The sequence below is a fragment of the Pelobates fuscus genome, chromosome 2 (genome assembly GCF_036172605.1).
Source record: "Pelobates fuscus isolate aPelFus1 chromosome 2, aPelFus1.pri, whole genome shotgun sequence".
Taxonomy (NCBI): Eukaryota; Metazoa; Chordata; class Amphibia; order Anura; family Pelobatidae; genus Pelobates; species Pelobates fuscus.
In genome coordinates, this window is record NC_086318.1 from 361,306,008 (window position 1) to 361,331,599 (window position 25,592).

Here is a 25,592-nt window from a genome sequence, read left to right on the forward strand (position 1 = left end):
CATGTGTCCTTAAGGTTAGCGCAAATGCCGGTAAATCCGACTGTGCGCCTGTCATGAATAGATAGATAGATGGATTTGTAGTGTGTATTTATTCACGATTTTACTATAATTAAATTGTGTTACTAATTCTATGTTGGATGATTTGCCTGACAACACAGGCAGTCTTCTGCAGTGAATTTGTTAATTATGCTGATCCGAGCAATCTCATATATATCGTATCTTTTAATCCTAGACCCCTGGCACCTATGCTTCTTTAATTAAATATAGGATTAACCTTCACTGTACCCAAGATTTGGATTCCCTTTGGACCCCTTTACTCCGAACTGCACCTTGAATTAACCCTTACCATAAATACTTCTCATTATTAACCATAAGGACTCTTGGCTAAATTCACTTAAGCTACCTCCAACTTCCTCTAACCTTCACAAATATTAGTCTTATAGATAAGGTGATACACTTATTTACACTACACATTACTGTGAGTTTAATAGCTGTGCTCACACGCACACTATATTACGTTGACTGTCCGCCCTATTCTCCAAATGGTGAATTGCATAGAATTACCATAGTATTGCTACACAGTTCTGTGATACACTTGAGTCAGTCAGCTCCTGACCTGAACCTCAAGTAAGTGAACTGATGAACCGTCCAAAATTAACGTATTCATCCAAATGATTTGGACTTCCCACCATTAAGTATACCCCAAAAACACAGTGCAACCCCCTTACACACAGTACACCCTCCCACACACATTACATACCCACACACAGAGTGCACCCCCTTCACACACAGTGCACCCCACACACAGTACATACCCACACACAGAGTGCACCCCCTTCACACTCAGTGCACCTCACAAACACCCCCACCCCCACCCCCCATACATTCACTTCACCCCAATACATACTATAAAACTTGTACACACATTATGCCCCCTATACAGAAACACTACAATCGCTATACATTGTAACAGTACTATACTCTAACACGCAGAGCTTAGGATAACAACTATTAACTAAATAGAACAGACATATTGCCAAACCTTAGAGTGACAGGGTTTAACATACAAAATAGAGAAATCTATATATAGCTGTACAGCTATTTATTGATGCGCAGATACCTATTGATGTATAATTATAAACTACATACTGAATGTCTGTATTCCCATAACTGTATATTCATCAATGTCAACCATAATATGTATATGTATCAATGTCATCCATACTACGTACTACGATACAAAAAGATAAGATGTCTTGGTTCGAGTCGTCCCACCCCCCTCCCTTTTATTTTTCTGTACCCTCAATTCCCTTTTCCAAAAAAAAATAAAAAACTGTCAATTTGAAAAAAAAATAGAGAAATCGTAGTAAAATAAAAATCCATGGTCAGGATAATGGAGAAACAGAATAATCAAACTAGCCGGTTCAGGAAAATTAAATAACAGAGAGACAGATAAATTAGACCAGGTAAGAAGCACCAAATACATCCACAGAGACAACATCTCATATACCCCAATACACATACATACACACTACAGCTACTAGATACACACACATTGCAACTCCAATATTGTGAGTTCCTACACTTTTGTTTCCCAGGACTTGACCCTTGCGGATACTTATCAATGTTTCATAATCAGAAAAATTATACAAAGTTATAAAAGAGGAACAACCATTATTAGTATGTGATTTGTGGTTCACTTGGTTTCCATGGTGATCGCCCCCTATTTAGAACTTTTAAACCTCTACACTCTAATAACCTGCCCCTCCAGCAGTGTCACTCTTTGATAAGCAATATTCTGCACCATTGTCATTTAAAAAAATAATACAATATTACATCTTTGTCTTTTTAGCTTATAATTATCACCATTTATATAGCGCCAACAGATTCCGTAGCGCTTTACAATATTATGAGAGGGGGGATTTAACTATAAATAGGAAAATTAAAAGAAAACTTACAGGAACCTACGGCCAACTCATGCTTGCAGGACTTCTCGCGGGCGGCTCCCTTCCTATGGAATAGCCTGCCTACCGCCATCAGACTCTCCCCTAGTCTTCAATCGTTTAAGAAGTGCCTTAAAACCCATCTCTTTAGGAAAGCTTGTGGCCTCACTGAGTAACCTCGACCTCACATACCTGTCTCTTGTTCTCTCCTAAAGGGCAGCACTTTACTCTTTCCTCCAGCTCTGCTTCACTCCCACCCTATTTGATTGCTATTTCCTGTCCTTTTGTGTTTTACACCCCACCTCCTATAGACTGTAAGCTCTTTTGAGCAGGGTCCCTTTTCAACCTATCGTTCCTGTATGTTTTCTTGTAATTGTCCTATTTATAGTTAAATCCCCCCTCTTTTAATATTGTAATGCGCTACGGAATCTGCTGGTGCTATATAAATGGCGATAATAATAATAATAATAATAATAATATAATAAGCTAAGACAAAGATTTAATATTCACATTAATAAAATATGCTCAAACGAGCTTACAGTCTAGGAGGTGGGTTATAAACACATTAGGGCAGGTTACAGGTTTATTCGTTAAACATTAATTTATGGTTACTTTATTCAGACGAAAACAGCATATATATCAGAGGTGGCATATATTTCTATTTGGAAAAAAAAAATTCGCCAATTTATCTATTTTGGCCTATATATATATATATAATTTATTTTTTTCAACTCAGGCTGTCCACTTAAAGAAACTAACTGTTTAGTGAATAGCTTCCAAAATTTTCAAAGGTTAAAACAATCACTATTGTAAATAAGCCAAGCTGGCAGCTATGAAGAGATAACATTACATATTAAAGGACTGTTCAGGGCCAACCCAGATTGACACTTGCAAAGAAACTTGCACTGTCAAGAAAACAACAGACTAAACAGGGAAAGTGTCCAGTTCCCCAGCTGAGCCAGCCTCCCCCATCTGCAAACCCCACCTCTGCTGCTGCTTGATGTGCTGTGCAGCCTCTACCGGCAGAGCAGGAGGCTGCAGTGGGAATGTCAGTCTGCAGTCCAGGGATCTGTTTCTGCAGTAGAGGAATTTTGCTCAGGGGAGCAGAACACTTACTGTCATTGTGTGGACACAGATGGTAGCCTCATTTTCTAGGATAACCCAGCACCCCATTGAAGAGCAGGCACCTGCATGAGGACAGGCAGACATGCTGTGTTTTGGATGGGGAAGACATGACACCAGGATCTGCTGCAGTATGTTGTGGGACCTGTATGATTGAAGTGTAACTCTCCTGTATCAAACTGTGTGTTATTGTGTCACTGTCTAGGCTGCATGTGAGATTTCCTCCTGTGTGGCTAGTATTGTATGTTCCTGGAAGATACTACTTCATATATGTAAATTAAAGATTGTAGATCATAGTATAATGTCACACTTTGTATGCATTATTTAGCTCTGTGATTACTTTCTAATCTTGTTATCTGAGGCTGTCTTTGTGTAATTATCATTGTTTCTGCTATTGATCTGCAGTTGTATGTGAGTTTTACTTTTCTTTGGAATTTTGGGTGCTCTGTTAATGTCTTACTGTGTTTGTGCAGCGGGGTGTTCTCTAATCCCCCTTCCTATTCACTGAGAGTTTGTGTGCACATCAGCTTGTGTACAGGCTGTGGGCTGGTCTGTGCGTGATCTGTACAGCGGTGTGTGTGTGTGTTCCTGTGACTCTGCTGTCTTAGTACATGTGTTATTGTTTTGATCGCTGCCTGCGCTGCACGAGGGATCTGTATACGGGGGATCCAGAGCTGTGAGTGTGATTTGCAGTGTGTGTATACTGGGGATCCAGAGCTGTGAGTGTGATTTGAACACTGTGTATACTGGGGATCCAGAGCTGTGAGTGTGATTTGAACAGTGTGTGTGTATACTGGGGATTCATAGCTGTGAGTGTGATTTGAACACTGTCTGTATACTGGGGACCCAGAGCTGTGAGTGTGATTTGAACACTGTCTGTATACTGGGGATCCAGAGCTGTGAGTATGATTTGAACACTGTCTGTATACTGGGGACCCAGAGCTGTGAGTGTGATTTGAACACTGTCTGTATACTGGGGACCCAGAGCTGTGAGTGTGATTTGAACACTGTCTGTATACTGGGGATCCAGAGCTGTGAGTGTGATTTGAACACTGTCTGTATACTGGGGATCCAGAGCTGTGAGTGTGATTTGAACACTGTCTGTATACTGGGGACCCAGAGCTGTGAGTGTGATTTGAACACTGTGTGTATACTGGGGACCCAGAGCTGTGCGTGTGATTTGAACACTGTCTGTATACTGGGGATCCAGAGCTGTGAGTGTGATTTGAACACTGTGTTTATACTGGGGACCCAGAGCTGTGAGTGTGATTTGAACACTGTGTGTATACTGGGGATCCAGAGCTGTGAGTGTGATTTGAACACTGTGTGTATACTGGGGATCCAGAGCTGTGAGTGTGATTTGAACACTGTGTGTATATTAGGAATCCAGATCTGTGAGTGTGACTTTGCCTGTGTGTGTATGGAGGTACAGGGCTGTAGAGAGATGTTCACCCAGCACTCTGTGTGAGGAGCAGCGTAATTGTGTGTATATTGTGAGTGTGATGTTCACTGTGTTTCTATGTATTGTGGGATACATGTCTGTGTTTGACTTTGTGGTTGTGTGTCCAGTGATCCAGGTCAGTATTTGCATCCAGTGCTGAACTCTGTCCCACGTGTGATCTCTGTGACTGATTAGTCTCTGGAAGCAATGCAGTGCAGTTATTATCAGCAACCAGACATGTGGAGATATTTCTTCATCCTGCTGCTCCATCCCCTGCTGTGTGTAGGAGGTAAGACATAGTTCAAACGAAAAGTATGTCGTTTATTGCACATGTATATTATCAGCTCCCTTTGATAAAGCTCTCAGGTTTTCAGGAGAGGTGAAGTGGGCTAGCTAGATAGGGATCCTCCAGGTGACAGGGTGAATTACATATGTGATGTAAAGGTGTGACTCAGTATAAAGTGTGTGCCATATGGCATAGAGGACATTCCTCAGGAATGGGTATACAGGGATTCAGGTATTATCAGTAGGTAACTGGGGGAGTCTGGACCATTTTTTTTTTTTTATAAATGATGGACAGTAGTGTTTAAGTAGCTAGGACTAGCCATTATGTTGGTATTGAGGGATTTGTAGAGCTGATAAGTTTGGATGTATTTGTGTTGACTCTGTATTAATGGCAAATAGGCATGTTTTATTAGAACATGTGTACGGTGCCAATATTTCCATTGTTTTATTCAGTTCAGTCAGTGAACAAGTCCCTTGACATGCCCTTAACCCCTTCCCTACTGAGCATTTTTTATTGAAAAAATATATATATTAGCATAACATGTATTTATAGCAAGGGATGCATTGTCAACATATTATAATAATTTATATAAGCATTTAAAGGGGAAGACCCTTGCTCATACCAGCTCACTGTCTATGAGAATTTGAGGTAGTTTGATATATATCAATGAGTTCGTCTGACTGGAACTTGAAATTGGGTTTTCCAGTTCTAAGGCAGTTCTGTTACATCCTCTGCCATAACCAGCCAATAACTGAATAACACACCAACTTTATGTCTTTGCAAACAGTTGTTAAAAAATTTAAAATAACAATTGTTATTTTCACATATTTGAGAAATTAAAAGGTAGACAGTATACAGTATCCTTTAATTTCAATATTTCACAGTGTCTGACATGTTCGTATTAAGTGAAATTGTTTTTTTTTACTCACATACAGTATGTGAAGAAACTACACCTTTTGTTTCGTTAACTTTGATTTTCCTTGTTCGGAAGATAAAATTACCGAACGCTCTCTCTGTGTGGCTGCTGTGTGGCTGCTGTTCGTATGGCCGCAGTACTTGGTAACTTGGTAAGAGGCAGCAGTACTTGGTCGTCGAGTGTCTGGAACTAAAATCGGCCACTCGACTTCCCGAACGCCAGCAACTTCGCGAACGCCTGCTTTTTTCACAAACCAGCTAGGAGAGCGCTATTCGGTAGGTTTGTTCCCACGAACTAGGGAAACAAACGCTACCCATGGGCCAGGGGAACAGTTTGTGGATTTGTTCGGTTTTAGAACTCCCCGATATAGACCGACTACCTCTGAAACTGGGGAACTGTTTTGGGCATAAGACTGTGTGCGGTCGGTCAAATTAGGACTTCAATGGAAATCCTGAACCCCTGAAATTGGGGCTATCAGGGGATGTGACTGTTTTGGGGGCACTTTCAGGGTGTTATTAAAATGTTTTCTGTGCCTAGAGATAATTGAGTATAGTACAGTTCCTGACTCAATTATCTCTCAGGCACAGGGCAGGGATTATCATGTTTTGTGTGGGAGTATCCTGAACCTGAGAGCCAATACAATGTGTATTTTGCCATAAACTCATGATTATTGCAAAGGTGTGCCTTAGGCTGGTCACAATAAAAAGGCCACTCTAAAAGGTGCAGTTTTAATGTATTGGGGGGGCTTAAAAAAACAGGTAGTATCTGGTGTAATTACCATTTGACTCACGCAGTGCAACATATCTCCTTTGCATATAGTTGATCAGGTTGTTGATTGTGGCCTGTGGAATGTTGGTCCACTCCTCTTCAATGGCTGTGTGAAGTTGCTGGGTATTGGCAGGACCTGGAACACGCTATCGTATACGCCGATCCAGAGCATCCCAAACATGCTCAATGGGTGACATGTCCAGTGAGTATGCTGGCCATGCAAGAACTGGGATGTTTTCAGCTTCCAGGAATTGTGTACATATCCTTACATGGGGCCATGCATTATCATGCCGCAACATGAGGTGATGGTCGTGGATGAATGGCACCACAGTGGGCCTCAGGATCCCGTCACGGTATCTCTGTGCATTCAAAATGCCATCAATAAAATGCGCCTGTGTAAAATGCCACCAATAAAATACCTGACTGTAATAATGGTATGGCCGTATGAAAACAGGGGGTGAGCTGACATTTTCAGCAAAATTATATCTGTTACTAGTTGCCTTTGGCACATAAATTCGTTCTTCTATGCGCAGGTAATCAAAACTAGAGTATAAACGAGGGTAAGTAAAGCTTCATGGATTAGATTTAATTCTGCAAAATGCATGAAAATAAAAACTGTTTTGGTAGTGAAGTGGTTAATTGACAGATTATGAGGGCTTTATAGGGAGGTATTAGAATAATGTATATTCTGACAACCAAGATGTTTGTAAACACTGTACATTTCCCATGATGCTCAGCCAGTGTTTTGGCACATGCGTATCGTGTGCCTGGATTAGGCATCACTGGTTTTTAATTCAAGGGATGCAAGGTTATTAGTAAAAATCTATAAGGGTAAAAATCTTTTTCCACTTACTTAAGTGTTTTAAACTTACCCTGAAAAGTGTTTTTTCTTCTTTGTATATTCCAACAGTGTTTTGTGAAAAAAGAAAAAATAATTGTGGTGCAAATAAATGTTATTATTAATAAATGGAATGTTACATAGTTACCAAGTAATATGATCAGAAAAAAATTGTCCATCAAGTTCAGTTGGCTGCCACATATATGTATTACTGCAGTTAATTAAAAAACAACAAAAAAAAAAAAACATTTAAAGTGATTTCTCATTACGTCATAATTTTAGGAACAAATTCTTCATGACTCTAAACTGGCAGTTTGATTTATCCTTGGATCAACAACCCAACATTTTAACTGTCAAATGTTTATATTTTAATTTTCTCCAAAAAAAACTATAAAAAAAAAACCACAAAAAAACATCGAGATGTTTAAAAATCTGTAATGAATGTGATAAAACTACCTCTGCAGGCAAAGATGTATTGTTCTTACCGTGAAGAACGTCATAGCTGGGAAAATAACAGAAAAAGCTCAAAATGCGCAGGGAACGTTCAGAATTTTAGGTCAAAACAACTGAATTTGTAAAGTCTGCAACTTCACTATTTATCCAGCTCTGCTAATTTGCCTCAATGTGCAATTCCCAACAATTACTAGTAAAGTAAATATCCCTTTTTGTGAGAAGTTTTTAAAGGCTACAAAACGGTCACAGCATTGTCTATAAATTGAAGCAACACAAATCCAAATAACTGTTTGCACTGCTATATCAGTAATTGCAGTGGTGAGTTTAAATTGTCTTTAATGGAACAGTCTTAGCACCATAACCACTACAGCAGAGGGGGCTAGAGTGTTTTTTATTTCCGCAAACCACTTAAAAATAGCAAATACGGATGGACATCGCCTACAGTCTCATAGCACCATAGCCAGTATAATCAGCTGCAGAAATTAAGTGCATAGAGCGTTGGTTAAACTTTTCTTAATTTGTGCCCTTTATCAAGTTCTTATAAAAATAAAAAAGCTGGAGAATGATGCAACTTTTAGGATGATCTGACAACTATTTGAGATTTTAATATATATATATAAAATATATTTTTCTATTATTAATACATCTCTCAAGTTGATTGTAAACTTTGTGCTGGATTTTCTGTCCATTTTATCCAGGGCTGTAAGTGCCAGGACCTTTTTTTTTTTTAAACAAAAAATACAGAAAAAATAGGACAGAGAGTTCAAGAATAATTTCCTAATATAGTAAAGCACTTAGGCTTTTCTTTTTCCAAATAAAGCACTTTATAGAGGATTTTATTTCACTGTGTTTGCTTGGTGTTTTGGTGCCATGAGAACCATGTGTACTACTCACTTTTCCGATTGGAAATAAAGATATGGACTGACTGTGACCTTGAATGAGAATTGTGACATGTGGATTGAAGTTGGGGTGTACAAACTTTGTCTCACAGTTGTAGTTGGACTACAAATCCCATTTTTCTCAGACAGCCTGAGTTCTGAGACTTTGGAGGGCCTGGGGTAAAAAGAATGGTCATGTTTAGAACGGGTTTAAAAACTATTATTTGTGAAATTCAAGAAATATATATAATAAAGTTATCACACATTCGATTGAATGTGGGTTTCATTTACTAATCAGTGACTCATGGGTGTGGAGAGCAGGGGGTGTTCCTACAGGTGCCCTATTTGGATCTAGGCATTCTAGTTTGTCAGGTTTATATGGTTTGTTGTTGTGGATTGGACCCCTGAGACTGCATGCTCAACGGAGAGGTGATGGCTTCCAGGTTGACGCATAGTGCCAAGAAATTGGTAGCAAGGATGGCTACATAAATGGGTGTTGCTGAGAACAGGAAATCTGTTTCATTCAGTGTATTCGAGAGAAAACATTGCCTCTGTTTATTTATTTTTAGCAGCACTCCACTATCCAAATAAAATGAAAATCACTACTTCTCAGGAATCTCGCACCTTTTGGGCAGACAAGCCTGCATACTTCTGCGTCTCTATATACAGTTTTAGTATTTCAGATCTGTGATATCAGGTTGGCAAATGTTATCAGGTGGTATTTTAACGGATCATCTCATTTGTGGGATTTATCTTCTGGAGCTTGTTCTTTTTGTAAAATAAAATAAAGTTAAAAAAAGACACATGTAAGGCTATGAAATTACCACAGGGTCTGGAAACCCTTATGCTGCATGCACTTATGCACCAACAAAGAAGTTGTTGTACACAGATGAAGTATCAATAAGCATTCAAAAGTTTGAATGCGTAGTACATCGTATGTATGAAACACAGTTTGTTTAGGGGTGTATACATCAACAGAAACATTAACCAATCACAGGAGTCTCAGAAACTAAAGTATAAACCCAGTTAAAGGTTATGTATTCCTAACGCTATAGAGCCCTAGTCACAGTGTACGTGACTAGGGCCCCGTTGCGCGGCCAATAAGTAGTTAATTAACCATTTATTTTCCTACCTTAATCCAGCATCGGGCTCCCTTGGCACTGGTGACCTCTCCTCCTCCATAGACGTCAGCTTCTGAGTGGAGCCGGAGGTGCATGCACATTGAAACCCGCCCATAGGAAAGCATTACTCAATGCTTTCCTGTAGGGGTCTTTTTTGATACTGGACTCCATGAGGACGTCCAGCATCAAATAAGTGTGAATTGTGTAAATCGCGGAAGCGGCCTCTAGTGGCTGTCAGTGAGACAGCCACTAGAGGCTGGATTAACCCTCATTGAAACATAGCATTTTCTCTGAAACTGCTATGTTTTCAGTTGCAGGGTTAAAACTAGGGGGACCTGGCACTGAGACCACTTCATTAAGCTGAAGTGGTCTGGGTGCCTATAGTGGTCCTTTAAGAAGTGCAGGTGTTATAAAAGCATGCTATGTTTTACAAGTGCAGGATGTTACAAATAAGATGGAAGCTGGTGTCAGGGCGCAAGAACACAAGGACAGAAAAATATTGTATGTTTAAAAAATGTTTCTCCGGGTCCCCCAACGGACACTGACACTGAGCCCGCTCTGGGCACGTACATTGACGAGCTGCAGGGACTTGGGGGACCATGGCCCAGACTGTACCGGAACGTGACTAGCTGGTATTGGTGTCACTAACGCCTCACCCCAGGGGGGCGCCGACGGAGCATAAATGGGTCACGACAGACCGACTATGGCATCTTCTGTTGCATCCCACCCACACACAACACTGTCTGATACTGTAGAGCCGCAACATTACACAAACCAATACATGTGCACGCGATGCCTCACATACGCCACCGACATTCTCCACGCACATACCTACTCACAACCCAACACACACACACCTAGATACCATGCGGGGGCTCCTTACGACCTGTCACAGGCTACCGTATCTGCCATGTCAGGTTTGGGGTACTCACCTGTAGCTGGCACATAACTACTACCTAACAAGCCACATGACGACACTACATGAGGTTCCACGGTAGAGCTGGTGTACCTGCACTTGGCCTCCGACCCCCCCCCCCCCCGCCACTTTCTGGCGCCCTGTCCAATGAGTGTACTACCCCAATGTGTACATAACTACTCTACATAGCAACTACACAGGACCCTGATGTTTACGGAGGTTGTCTGTTGCTAACCCCTAAACCAGGACCGAGGTTGCAAGGTTATGCAGATTGTTACTTGTTTCACTGAATATGACTAGTAATGTTTATAGAGTTCAAATGTTCCGAGCTTAACTGCCTAGCTATCCTGGGTGGCGCGCGCATTGTACGCGCCCACAGGGAGCTGCAAGTACCATGTTGTTGGCATTCAGCAATTTAGCGTGACATGGTCATGGCTAATGGGCCTGCATCATACACGTGCGCTGGATGCAGTGGAGGTGCCGTTCCATGTACCCCAACAAAGTCTGGCAGTGGGTAAGACCAGGCGGAAGTTACTCAGTTCTAGGCGTGCCTATGGCACGCTCTATTTTTCTCTATTCTTTTCTCTTCCCTCCCTCTTCTCTTTTCCTTTGGGACCGTGGGACACTGCTGGGGGGTGGAATGGGGGTTGGGCGACTTGTAGGTGGCGACTGACTATTGAACAATACATGGCGAAGGCAGAGAGAGCAAAGGTGGGCGTGATGCCCGGCAGGACCCCCCAACCATACGTATGGCGATAAATCTCACTTCACTGAATGTGAAGGGCCTTAATGCCCCTAGAAAGCGGCGCCTAATGTTCCGCGAGCTAAAAATAATGAAAACAGATATTGCATTTTTTAGTAAAAGCAACTCAAGCCAGGACTTCCATGTTTATTTATTTTAATTTTTTGGGGGGTTCAGTAAATTTTTTCCACATTGTCTTGAAGAGTAACATTAAAGCAATTCTCCTGAATCTAACACTTAAAATGAATTCCCCATTACCTTAAATTTAACAAATATTTACTGAAAACCTGACCGGAAATAATTTATCAGTCATGACCAATATGTATATCGCTACAGTTTGCTGTTGTGGTTATGGTGCTTAGTGTCCCATTAATTTCTGACTGATTTACATGATTTATTTCCATAGTGATTTGATTTTATTGCTCGACCATCATAAATGAAGAACTGCTACATTTTAGTTTGAGGATGTTCTTCCTTTTCGTATATTTATATTCGTATAACAGGTTCTGAAATCAGAAGGCAGGCAAAGGGACTTTCACTGGGGAAATCATACAAACGTTTATATAAATACTGATCAGCTTCCACTGTGGAAAAATTGAGAATGTCTTTAAAAGCAAATAAAAAGAACCTTAATACATAATATTAGAAGTGGAAAAAAAATCTGATCTGCCAGATTTTTGTTTCATTTATCTTTCAAAAGGTTATTATTGTATAAATGTATAAATGTTCAGAGTAATAAATAGTTTTGCAGTTAGTTGTGAAATCTGAATAGGCTGTTAATGTTATGTATCCTGATTGATAGCTGAGATCAGCCGACAATAGCTACATATTTACAGGGTTATTCACCAAAGTGAGAATTGGCTGGAATCAAGGGGAACCAAATTCAAAATTTTATCGCAGCAAAGCCGAGTTGGGAAAATTCTGCAAGTTAACTTTCTTTACATTTGTGAGGAAAGGTGGTGGTTCGTAAAGCGGCACGGTCACCCCCCATCCCCTCCTGAAAATTTGTATTTTGTAAATTCCTTTGAGCAGGATCCTCATCAACCTGTTTTTCCTGTAACAATTTGTAATTGTCTACTTTATTGTTAAATGTTCCCCTTTATAGTATTGTAAAGCTCTGTGAAATAAGTTGGAGCTATATAAATGCCAATAATAAAAAAATAGCAGAATTATTCATCGGAATCACGTCTAGAGGCTGAGTGACAGTCACTAGTGGCATTTAAACCCTGCAATTTTTACTTTGACATTCTGCAGAATTGTTTCTAGATTGTCTTTGAAAGTAACATTTCAGCTGCAGGTTTAAAACGGAGAGATGGCACCAAAAAGACTTTCAAATAAGTGTTTTACATTTGTCAAATTTTAGGGCAAATGAGCAGAACTGAGAAATTTGGACTAACTCAGGTCATCTAATTTTGATTGAAAATGTCAGTTCCCTTGTTGTTTCTTCACATTTCATAAAGCCACATTTTGACAAAAAAAAAGCCAAATTAATATGTTATAATGAAGTCTTATATGCTTATTTTCTGGGGTATACAGTGTGCCTTTACTATATTAAAATCCAGTTGGCTTGTCTGCTCTTGCTTAGTGGTTTTTATTTCAATTATTAATTTATTAAATATTTGGCTGCAGAAAACTTTTAAGACATGTCCATTAAGACCCGACATGGAAAACAGCAGATTTAGGTTTTACGCAAACAGTATATTTATTTGTATTAGTTTTAAAAATAAGCTGTCTGCTTACTAAAAATGTCAGAACAGAAAAAACACGATAGAACCTTAATTTGGAATATTGATTATTTGTAATGTTTATTTATGAATTAACCATTTGTTAGGCAACCGGCTCACCTAAACAAAAGGTCCCCCCCAAAAAATGCAGGGGTGACTGTAAAAAAAACAAAACAAAAAAATTATGAAAATAAAAAGTGGTTTGTGTATGCCAGTCTTTAACCTTTATTGCTGCTGTCAAATATTTTTTTTTTTTTAACTGGGTATACATCTACACTTGTAGAAAGGTTAATTGGTGTCTGGGAAAATTACCAGCTGTGGCAAGACACCCTTCTCTTTATTCTGCCTTATGTGTTAAAGGGCTTTGACTTAAAACCAGCAATATATAGAGCTATGATCTGAACAGACTGCAGGTGTATGGCTCTAGGGGTACAGGAGATTATTGTTGGTTTATGGGTAATTGAAGTCAATTTAGATTGTAAGCTCACAGGCAGGGCCCTCTACCTGTTGTATCGGTCTATTCTTATTGTGCTGTCTTTTTCCCAATTGTACAGCACTGTGGAATATATTGGCGCTTTAGAAATGCCAGTAATATTAATAATAATGAAAAACAAACTATAGGTTAAAGTAGCCAAACTGTGACTATAACCACTACATCAATATTGAATTCCATAAATTTTTGTTTTTAATGAATAAAGACTCTCTAAAGTCTCTGTGTTGATTTCCAGGTTACCGTAGAAATGTCTACTAACATGGGTTCTGGCCCTAGTAACATATGGGGTGTATTTACTAAAATGTTAATGTTTGGGAATTGAAAGTGAATTTGAAATTTGACTCCGTAACAGCCAACCTGAAAACATAGATATGGACTAGCTCAGGGGTAGGCAACCTACGGCACTAGTGCCATGCATGGCACTCGAGGTGAATTTGCACGGCACTCAAGGGTACAAGAGCCAAACAGGCTCTGGCCTGTGAGGAGTCCCAGTGAAACTTAAGATATCTGTTAATATGAAAAGGTGGTGAAGGACAATCCTCCATTTATGCATTGCAGCACGTAGAGGAAGTGATCTCAGATCACTTCCTCCCAGCACTTGTGAATAGGAATCCACACTGAAGTAGAGCAGCCCACAGCCTCCTGTTGCAGCTTCTGTCCTTGAGCTGTACCTGGCCAGCCTGGACCCCACTAAAACCCAGGGAAGCCTCAGAGCTGCAGAATAACCCTCCCCTCATACAAATAATACAAACACACACACAGTCCGCACAAACACAACACCACCAACAATCCACATACATGCACACAACCCCACATGCAATACCCCAAACAGCCCCACACATACACACACTACCAAATACACAATGTGACATATCCATCCACACACAATTCCACGAACAGCCCCCATACACAGCCCAAATTCATAGGTATTATACATGATACCACAAACTATTAATGAACATATACAATATAATAGCTCATATACGCACAAATACAATGATACAAAGCAAATGCAGTATAAATAACACAAGCAGAATATGGCAACATACACACCTCAATTTAAAGAAATAGGACCGGCACGCTAAGGGACATCACAATCATATTTCGGCACAGTGCTGCTAAAAGGTTGCCTACCCCTGGGTCACTAGCTGATTTTTTCCACTTAATCTATTTTGGTCTGAAATTTTGTTTCTGTTATAGTAACAAAGCAGGAGATAAGAAATTCTAAATTTAAACATTAGAGCTCTATTTACAAGAAGTGTTTAGGAAGGCTAAATTAAATTTTAAATCAAACAGAATTTGGAATAAAGGAAATGTAAACATTAGATGACTCTTCACAGGAATTGTTTAGGGAATCTGTTCAAGTCACATGCAGATAGGTGTAGCTAGGGCTGCATAAAGTGATTTAACTCCTAAATGGCAGAGGATTGAGCAGTGAGACTGCAGGAGCATGATCTATACACCAAAACTAATTAATTAAGTAAAGTTTAATTAAAGTTGTTTTGGTGACTATAGTGTCCCTTTAAATTCGAAATTCAGTTTGAATTCTCACTTTGGTAAATAAATCATGTTACTTTATTGGCATTATGTAACATCAGTGGAGGTCAAACACACACAGAAAATGGAAACCATAATAAGAAACACATGTGCTTTCCCAGCCACATAGTCTGCCCCCATGCACACTGCAAACAAAAATGTAAGGAATGAAAGGGTGAATTGTCTGACGAAAGAAGAAGCCATAACAACACCTTAACTGGGGTTCTTGAGCCTTGAGTTGTTGTGTTAAATGTAGGTTAAATATCTTCAACTCTTCGTGATGTAATAAATAGTAAAATTAAAATAAGTATTTTATCTTTTCTAATATTATTATTATTATATTATTTATATTATTTAATATTACAGCAAACCTCACAAGTGTCCCTATTTTGGGCTGAAATTCCTCTGTCCCTCTTTTCTATCCTAATGTCCCTCTTTTCTAGGAGCTCTATATTATTGGTTTGTCTGAGTGTATAACAGAACTCCGCAGCAATAATACTCACAGTATGGTGTCTTGAAACTTAAAGGACCACTCTAGTGCCAGGAAAACATACTCGTTTTCCTGGCACTAGAGTACCCTGAGGGTGCCCCCACCCTCAGGGACCCCCTCCCGCCGGGCTCTGGAGAGAGGAAGGGGTTAAACTTACCTCTTTTTCCAGCGCCGGGCGGGGAGCTTTCCTCCTCCTCTCCATCTTGATCGCGACGTCATCGGCTGAATGCGCATGCGCGGCAGGAGCCGCGCTCGCATTCAGCCGGTCGCATAGGAAAGCATTTACAATGCTTTCCTATGGACGCTTGCGTGCTCTCACTGTGATTTTCACAGTGAGAAGCACGCAAGCGCCTCTAGCGGCTGTCAATGAGACAGCCACTAGAGGATTTGGAGGCTGGATTAAGCCTCATTATAAACATAGCAGTTTCTCTGAAACTGCTATGTTTATAAAAAAAAGGGTTAATCCTAGAGGTACCTGGCCCCCAGACCACTTCATTAAGCTGAAGTCGTCTGGGTGCCTAGAGTGGTCCTTTAATAAATGTGTTTAGAAATCAGTGTGTGTAAATAAGGTACATTGTTTTTGTTCCAAATTACGTATTTGTGTCAAAATGTATTATTAGAAAGTCATCTAAAATATGTAATGTTTGGTGGTATGTAACAGTCTTTAAAAAGTGTGAGAATACTTTAGAGAAAATTGGTACCTAAAAATATATTTATTTTGCCTCCCAAATTTTTCAGACTGAAATTATTACATCACAAAGAGAAAGTAAAAATCCATGTTGGGCACAGCCTTCACAGTTCTGAAGTGCATACATTGTTTTGTACAATAATTATCAGTATATATTGTTTGTAGACGTTTTGTAACAGTAATCGTTTTATTCTTTGCAGAAAACAATGACCTACCAATTGAAGTTCAGGGATTATATACACCATCAGGTTCTGATTCACCATCCCTCTCACTTTCGGATAAGATATCTTCTGAGAACTTTGGTGACCTTGGGCAAGGACGTTTCTACACTAGAACTGTTCCAGAAACAAAACCATCCCACTCAAAGAAAATCAAGTTTAACGCCACCGTGCGTAACATTGTGCTCTCTGAACATAAGGATGTAAAATTCAATTGTTCCATTGTGGTTCCTAACGTGGACAATGGAGACCAGATAACATGGTGGAAGGATGGGGAATTATTGCCCTCCTTAGAGCGCATTTCTGTACAGTCATTCGAAATTCCAATTGGTGAGGTCACCTCTATGTCATCTTCTTGCAGGTAAGATGTTTAGACATTTTTGTGTTTATGTAGGAAAACACCATCAGAAAAATTCGATATGTTGTTTCCTGTAAAGCAGGTTTGGCCAAGGAGCACCTGCTGTCCCTAAAAGCTGGCAAAGTATTTTTGAAGGTGTCATTTTAAAGAGGCTTTACCTGCAGGCAGCCCTTGATGTAAAGCTCTACAAATTAAGTGGACATGATTAGCTTTACATGGTTTTGTTACTTAGGATGTCCATTTCAAGTGAACCACACTTCATATAAGAAAGCAATTAAAACATGTAAAAATTAAAAAACAAAACAAAAACGTATTTATTGCCAAACGGCAGTGTTTCTATTACTTTAAATGATACAGTATTTACTATGTCTAGGAACTGCTGAAAATATGGATCGTTTTACCATAATCATTGTTTAAAGGGACACTATAGGCACCAAAACCACTTTAGCTTAATGAAACAGTTTTGGTGCGTAGATCATGCCACTGCAGTCTCACTGTTCAATTACCTGCCATTAAAGAGTGAAATCACTTTTGTTTCTGTTTATTGCTGCTCTATTCACACCTCCTCTGTCTGTGACTCACACAGTCCACATGACATTTTTATTTTTCATTCAGATGGGGCAGCACTGTGTTTACTTTAGACATTTTTTGCTCTGTAAATTGAATTTTAAACACGCGCACACACACACACACACACACACCTCTTCTGCAGGCTCTAGCAGGTTATTAACAGAGCAGGAGATAATACATTCTAAATGAAACAGACTGTGCAATAATGGAAGTTTAAACATTAGATCTCTATTTACAGAAAATATGTTGGGAGACTATGTAGGTCACATGTAAAGAGGTATGGCTGGGGCTGCATAAACAGAGTGACTTAACCCCTAAATGGCATAGAATTGTAAGGCTGCAGAGGCATAATCAATACAACAAAACACTAGAAACAGTCTACGTGCTACAAAATTAAGTTTGTTTTAAAAAAATGACACCTTAGAGGGGATATGATTATTATTATTTATATAGCGCCACCAAATTCCATGGTGTTGTAAAATGGGTGATATAACATTATACAAATATATTCAGGGCCAAAATAAGCCATTGTCTGGAAATCTATGCATAAATAGTACACAAGGTTGCCCATTGAGACTGAAATAAAGCAGATTTAGTGTAATGCAAATGGAATAGTTATTTAAAGTAAGAACAATAAAGATGTGGAATATTCTCTTTCTGAAGAGGGAATTTTATCAAAGTCTGTAAAGTTGTTTATTTTTTCAGATAGCGACTGGATAAATTAATTCAAAAACACAATATTCAGAGATATAGAATTTAATAGGTGGGGTAACAGTTTCTTGATCCAAAAAAGAGATCTGACTGCCATTCTGGGATTGAGAAGGATTTTTTTTTTCAAGTTTGATGCAAAATTGGGAAGTGCTTCAAATTGGGGTTTCTTTTGAGGTTTTCATTGCCTTCTTCTGGATCAACAGCAGAAACAGTTGTGAGAGGCTGAACTTTTAATCCTGTAAATATCATAAACCTTGCAACCATCAAGAAACCATAAATAAATAAATAAATATAAACTGGGAATTAAGAAAAATGGGGAAAATACAGAGGAAGAAAAAGGAAGAAAGGAAAGAGAAAGGAGGGCAAGGAGAAAAGAAAAGGGGGAGGTTAGAGGCAGAAAAATCCACCTCTGACCCGAGGCGTAACATAGAAACCACGGGGCCCCAGTGTGAAAATTGTCTCCCCTCCCCCCCATACGTCTACCCCTCGCACCTCCCCATACGTCTACCCCCCTTTCTATATGTCCTCCCCACACACATGCAGACAAACCGATACACATGCAGACACACACACACATGACACACACATATTGGCACACATACACACAGAGACACACACACATGTACAGAGACACAAACATACAGGCACATACACTAACACACAAACATTCAAAATGTTTTAGTCACCCTCTTGTTTCCTACATTTTATGTGCAGGAGAGTGACTTTCCCAGGGTTCCAGTGCCTCAGGTTCATGGGATTCAGAGTTCCCACTCTGACTCCCTCCTCTCCTTCCTTGCGGCATGGTGATTGCTGGAAGGAAGTGACCGGGGCATTCACTTCCTCCCAGCTCTGACATCATCAGCTCTGCAGCGCTTTAATAGCACGACCGGGCCCCCTGGAAATTAATTGCCATCCTAACAGCATGGGCCACCCAATGGGCCAGGGCCGCATTACATAGCCGGCAGGCACCTCGATCGCAGGGGTTTGCAGTGCGTCCGGGCCCCTTGGAGTGACAGGCCCTGGTGTAGCTGTGACCCCTGCAACTGCGGTAGTTCCGCCACTGCCTCTTATATGGCAGTAACATAACAATAAGGAAAGAAGTGTCTTTATGGGTTATTTAAGGTGCTGCATATTGATGTAACTTTTTATGCCAGGCTTTCTTATACGAAGTGTGGTTCACTTGAAATCTTCAGTAACAGAACCATAACTTTCGAGAAAATGTGTAACCAAACCACAAAGGTATAATAATAATGTAGGTAAACAGTGGTTATTCCACAGTTGGACTAACACACCCATGGTAGAGAACTGCTGAGAAACCTGTATTGTGTCAGGGTACCTGAGGCCTCTACCTCTAAGGGAGGTAGAGACTTGGTGGTGTATCCGTCCAGGCGAGCTGTTTCCTCCGTTCCTCGCGGTTCATCCAGTCACTTAAACACCGGCCGCGAGGAATCCACGTCCTTTTCTAGCAGGACGCTCAATACGTGACGTCATGACGCTAGCACGAGCAATCTGTCACTCAAGTGTCCGATATCCAATCGGTACTTGTCAGAGGCGTGATTTCCATCCAGAGCCAGGGTATTTAAGCTTACTCCTTACTTCAGCTCATTGCCCTGTCGTGGTTCTAGCTTGTCTAGTCACTCAGTGCTCTGGTATTCTAGTTTGCTCTTTTGGTTTTGACTCGGCTCGTTGTACTACCCTGTTTCTCTGTTATCCCTTGACCCGGCTTGTCTCTCGCTTATCTGTCTTCTCGTTCCCTCGACCTCGGCTTGCCTCTGACTATTCTTTACTCTCGGTACGTTAGTCCGGCCATTCTAAGGCCCGGTATACGTACCTTTCCACTCTTTGTACTCTGCGTGTTGGATCCCTGTCCCGATCCTGACATTACGACAGGGCCAATGGATCCTGCAGGTACAAACAGTCAGCTTGGTTCTTCGGATCCCAGGTTTGACGCCATGGAACATAGGATGGATCAGATGGCTTTGGCACTACAGGCACTTTTGTCTCGTGCTAGTAATCCACCTGAGGAGACACGTACTCCTTCTATCTCTCCTGCAGTCTCAGGTCTAGAGGTAGCCACTGTAGGTGCTTCTTCCCGTATTACCCCACCAGTACGTTATGGCGGGTCACCGGAGAAGTGTCGTGGCTTTCTAAACCAGATTAGCATCCATTTCGAACTACAACCCCGCTCTTATCCTACTGATAGAGCAAAGGTTGGATTTATTATTACTCTGCTCATTGAAAAAGCTTTGAGATGGGCCAATCCTTTATGGGAGAATGATAATCCACTCGTCTATAATTATAATGCCTTTGTAGCTGCGTTTAGAAGAACTTTTGACCCTCCTGGCAGAAAGGTCAATGCAGCTAGATTAATGTTGCGCCTTAAACAGGACAATCGAACACTTGTGGATTATGCACTAGAGTTCAGATCCTTGGCGGCAGAAGTTAAGTGGAACGAACAGGCTTATATAGATGTGTTTCTGAATGGGTTATCAGATGTAATTCTTGACGAGGTCGCTACTAGAGAACTCCCTGAAAATTTGGAGGATTTAATTTCTTTTATATCTCGTATTGATGAACGCTTAAGAGAGAGGCAGAACACTCGAGATAGGACCCGTAGACCCTCCTTTAAACTAGCGCCTACCTTTCAAATCTCTGAGTTCGAAGACTTACGTATTCCTGAACCTATGCAGATAGGCAGTACTCATCTCACTGAAAGGGAGAGACAGTACAGGAGAAGGGAGGGTTTATGTATGTATTGTGGAGTCAGGGGTCATTTACGCCTAAATTGTCCCAATCGTTCGGGAAACGCTCGCACCTAAGTCCCTCTAGAGGACAGGCCTTGGGTGTTTCTACTTTGTCCTCTATTCACAACTACAAGGAGCTCAGGCTTGTGTTACCCGTTTCTTTAAAGTGGGAGAAGGGAGTAGTTAAGACTATGGCACTAATCGATTCTGGAGCTGCTGAGAGCTTTATAGATCAGGGTTTTGCTGCCAAGCATGCTATTCCATCCCAGTTAAAAGAGACACCTCTGGCTGTTGAGGCCATCGATGGTAGACCGTTACTTGAGCCTGTTATTTTTCATGAGACCATACCGATTAACTTGACTGTTGGCATCTTGCATAAAGAGGATATATCCTTGATGCTCATTTCTTCTCCGTCTATTCCCATAGTTCTGGGGTACTCCTGGCTGAGGAGACACAACCCTATTATTAATTGGGAATCAGGGGAGATAGTTTCGTGGGGAGAGAATTGTCAAGAAAAATGCTTGCGGAAGGTCTTACCTCTTGGATTAACTAATACATCGAATACCTCTGACAATCCTACAGAGACACAAATTCCGCCTCAGTATTTAGATTTAAAGGCAGTATTTGACAAAAAGAAAGCCGATACCTTACCCCCACACAGGTCCTTTGATTGCAAAATTAACCTACTCCCTGGTACCATGCCTCCCAGAGGTCATGTATACCCATTATCTATAAAGGAGAACTCAGTCCTAGAGGAATATATTCACGAGAATTTAGACAAGGGATTCATCAGGAGGTCCTCCTCCCCTGCCGGGGCTGGATTTTTTTTTGTTAAAAAGAAAGATGGTTCTTTGAGACCTTGTATTGATTATCGAGGCTTGAATAAGATAACCATTAAAAATGCCTACCCGATTCCCTTGATCACCGAACTCTTCGATCGTTTGAAGGGCTCTACAATTTTCACCAAGTTAGACCTCAGAGGGGCATATAACTTGGTGAGAATCCAGCAGGGACATGAGTGGATGACGGCATTCAATACTCGATATGGCCACTATGAATATACTGTCATGCCTTTTGGGTTATGCAATGCGCCAGCAGTATTCCAAGATCTGATTAATGAGGTTCTTAGGGAATTTCAGCAAGAGTGCGTCATTGTATACCTAGATGATATACTCATTCATTCTAGTGACATTGAGATTCATCACAAACAAGTCAGGAGGGTTTTGCACAAGCTTCTCCAGCATGGCTTGTACTGCAAGTTGGAGAAATGTAGCTTTGATCAAACCCAGGTAACCTTTCTCGGCTATGTGATCTCTGGGGAGGGATTTAAGATGGATCCGGATAAGCTCCAATCCATTCTAGAGTGGCCTTTACCCACAGGTCTTAAAGCCATACAGAGATTTATTGGTTTTTCCAATTATTATAGGCGCTTTATTAAGGGCTATTCTTCCATTATTGCACCTATCACTAACATGACCAAACAGGGGGCTGACACTAAGAATTGGACTACTGAAGCTCTCCTTGCGTTCAAGACTCTCAAGGAGCTTTTCGCTTCCGCTCCAATTTTAGTTCACCCTGACACTTCTCTGCCATTTTTGCTCGAGGTAGACGCATCAGAGACTGGTTTAGGTGCTGTTCTATCTCAAAGGTTGGGTGTTGATAAACCATTACATCCATGTGGATTTTTCTCTAAAAAATTGACCGGTACTGAAAGCAGGTATGACATTGGTGACAGAGAATTACTAGCGGTTATCAAGGCTTTGAAAGAATGGAGACATTTATTGGAGGGTACATTACATCCTGTTACCATCCTGACAGACCACAAAAACTTGTCCTATATCGGAGAGGCCAAGCGTCTGTCCTCCAGGCAGGCTCGTTGGTCGTTGTTTCTTACCCATTTCAATTACGTTCTGACTTACAGACCTGGGTCAAAGAATTCTAAAGCCGATGCGCTATCTCGCCAATATGAACCCTCTGCTTCAGTTGAACCACTTTTGTCTTCCATTGTACCCAAATGCAATATTATTGCTAATACCAGTCTCAAAATTCATTCCCCGCTACTTGACCAGATCTTGAAGTCACAACATCTAGCTCCCGGAAACACTCCTGAGGGAAGAAACTTTGTTCCTCCTGAACTTCAACTGGAGCTCTTACAATGTTTTCATGAGAGTAAAATAGCTGGTCATCCTGGTATTCGCAAGACGTACTCTCTGATATCCAAGGATTTCTGGTGGCCTTCACTTCGTAAGGATATTGAGGAGTTCGTCGCTGCTTGTGAGACTTGTGCCAAGACTAAACTATCTCATGCATCCCCATGTGGCCTGTTACACCCCTTGGACATTCCTGAGAAACCTTGGTCCTGTTTGTCCATTGACTTTATCGTTGATTTGCCTGCTTCCAAAAGACAGACTGTTATTCTCACGGTGGTGGATAGATTTACTAAGATGGCCCATTTCGTGCCATTACCTAAACTTCCGACTTCTCCTGAATTGGCGGAGATTTTTGCGAGAGAAGTTTTTCGCCTACATGGGATTCCTTCAGAGATTGTTTCTGATAGAGGTTCTCAATTTGTCTCACGTTTCTGGAGATCCTTTTGTTCTCAAATGGGCATCAAATTGAACTTTTCCTCTGCCTATCACCCTCAGTCTAACGGAGCTGCTGAACGTACTAATCAAAAGATCGAACAGTATCTGCGTTGCTTTGTTTCCGAACACCAGGACGATTGGGTCGGTCTGATTCCTTGGGCGGAGTTCGCACACAATAACCTTGTTTGCGATTCAACTCGCTCTAGCCCTTTCTTCATGAACTATGGCTTTCATCCTTCGATTTTTCCTTCGGTTTCCTCTTCTCAGGGGATACCGTCGGTTGATGATCATGTCGCCAACCTGAAGAAATTATGGGATCAGACTCGACAAATTCTATTACATAGTTCCTCGCTGTTCAAGAAACACGCTGACAAACATAGAAGAGCGGCTCCTGTTTTTGTTCCTGGGGATAGGGTATGGTTGAGTACTAAGAATATTCGCCTAAAAGTCCCGTCCATGAAATTTGCTCCTCGTTACATAGGCCCTTACAGGGTTCTCACTCGTATCAATCCGGTTGCGTATCGCCTTGCTCTGCCACCTGCCTTACGCATTCCTAACTCTTTTCATGTCTCCTTGTTGAAACCCCTCATTTGCAACAAATTCTCCTCTAAGGTCTCCTCGCCTCGTCCTGTTCAGGTGGAGGGTCGGGAGGAGTACGAGGTCAGCTCCATCATTGACTCCAGAATTTCAAGGGGAAAATTGCAATATCTGGTCAACTGGAGGGGATATGGTCCTGAGGAGAGGAGTTGGGTACCTCAGGAGGACGTCCATGCTTCTCGCCTTCGCAGAGCATTTCACCTTCGCTTCCCATCTCGCCCCGGTTCATTCCGCCCGGTGGGCGTATCTGAGAGGGGGGGTACTGTCAGGGTACCTGAGGCCTCTACCTCTAAGGGAGGTAGAGACTTGGTGGTGTATCCGTCCAGGCGAGCTGTTTCCTCCGTTCCTCGCGGTTCATCCAGTCACTTAAACACCGGCCGCGAGGAATCCACGTCCTTTTCTAGCAGGACGCTCAATACGTGACGTCATGACGCTAGCACGAGCAATCTGTCACTCAAGTGTCCGATATCCAATCGGTACTTGTCAGAGGCGTGATTTCCATCCAGAGCCAGGGTATTTAAGCTTACTCCTTACTTCAGCTCATTGCCCTGTCGTGGTTCTAGCTTGTCTAGTCACTCAGTGCTCTGGTATTCTAGTTTGCTCTTTTGGTTTTGACTCGGCTCGTTGTACTACCCTGTTTCTCTGTTATCCCTTGACCCGGCTTGTCTCTCGCTTATCTGTCTTCTCGTTCCCTCGACCTCGGCTTGCCTCTGACTATTCTTTACTCTCGGTACGTTAGTCCGGCCATTCTAAGGCCCGGTATACGTACCTTTCCACTCTTTGTACTCTGCGTGTTGGATCCCTGTCCCGATCCTGACATATTGTAATTGGCTGAGTTGTAGTGGGAGCTCATACTGTGCTTTAGGGAGAGATATGAGAAAACTGCTCATCTTAGAGCAAAGCTGTACTCTGGCAGCCCTGTGTTTTTAGCAAATCAAAGTATAACTAGTATGTATTGACCATTCAAAGCCTGCCATCTTGGGAGGTATGCATATTTTTATAGACACTATGTGTGTATCTCTATGAATGCATCCCTATGAGGATATGCTGATTGGCCATGGCTGTGTTTGGCGTGTGCTGGCTCTGCCTTTGATCTGCCTCCATGACAATCTAGAGCCAATCCAGTGCTTTCCTATGTGAAAGCATTGTGATTAGCTCGGATTCCCACTTTTGATGATGTCAGCCAAGCAGGCAGATCAGGAGCAGAGCCAGCAGCAGCAGACTGAAGTAAAGGTAAGATTTTGCTATATTTAGGAAAGCAAGGGGACTAGATAGTGGTATTAACACTACTGGGTCAGGAATTCGTTTGTGTTCCTGACCCTATAGTGTTTCTTTAATGCAACATTTGACATGGCAGTCAAACGATTAACAAAATAATGTAACATAAAGATTCTAAAGTTGAATTTATCACACCTGTAAACATTATAAACATATCATTATAAAAAAAACACTCT

General features: G+C 41.2%; 1 protein-coding gene across 2 annotated transcripts in view; it reads left to right on the plus strand.

The window, feature by feature from the left end:
- The first annotated feature begins 2,960 nt into the window (after positions 1 to 2,960).
- Positions 2,961 to 25,592, plus strand: part of MERTK (MER proto-oncogene, tyrosine kinase) — a 133,116-nt gene continuing 110,484 nt past the window's right edge. The window contains exons 1-3 of one of the 2 annotated variants that reach the window (XM_063443667.1): positions 2,961 to 3,196; positions 4,635 to 4,795; positions 16,556 to 16,934. In XM_063443667.1, the coding sequence (XP_063299737.1) occupies positions 4,714 to 4,795; positions 16,556 to 16,934 (461 nt within the window). In that variant the 5' untranslated portion in view covers positions 2,961 to 3,196; positions 4,635 to 4,713. Of the gene's footprint in view, positions 3,197 to 3,720; positions 3,742 to 4,634; positions 4,796 to 16,555; positions 16,935 to 25,592 lie in introns of those variants that run through there. The other variant, XM_063443668.1, reaches the window with a different exon arrangement.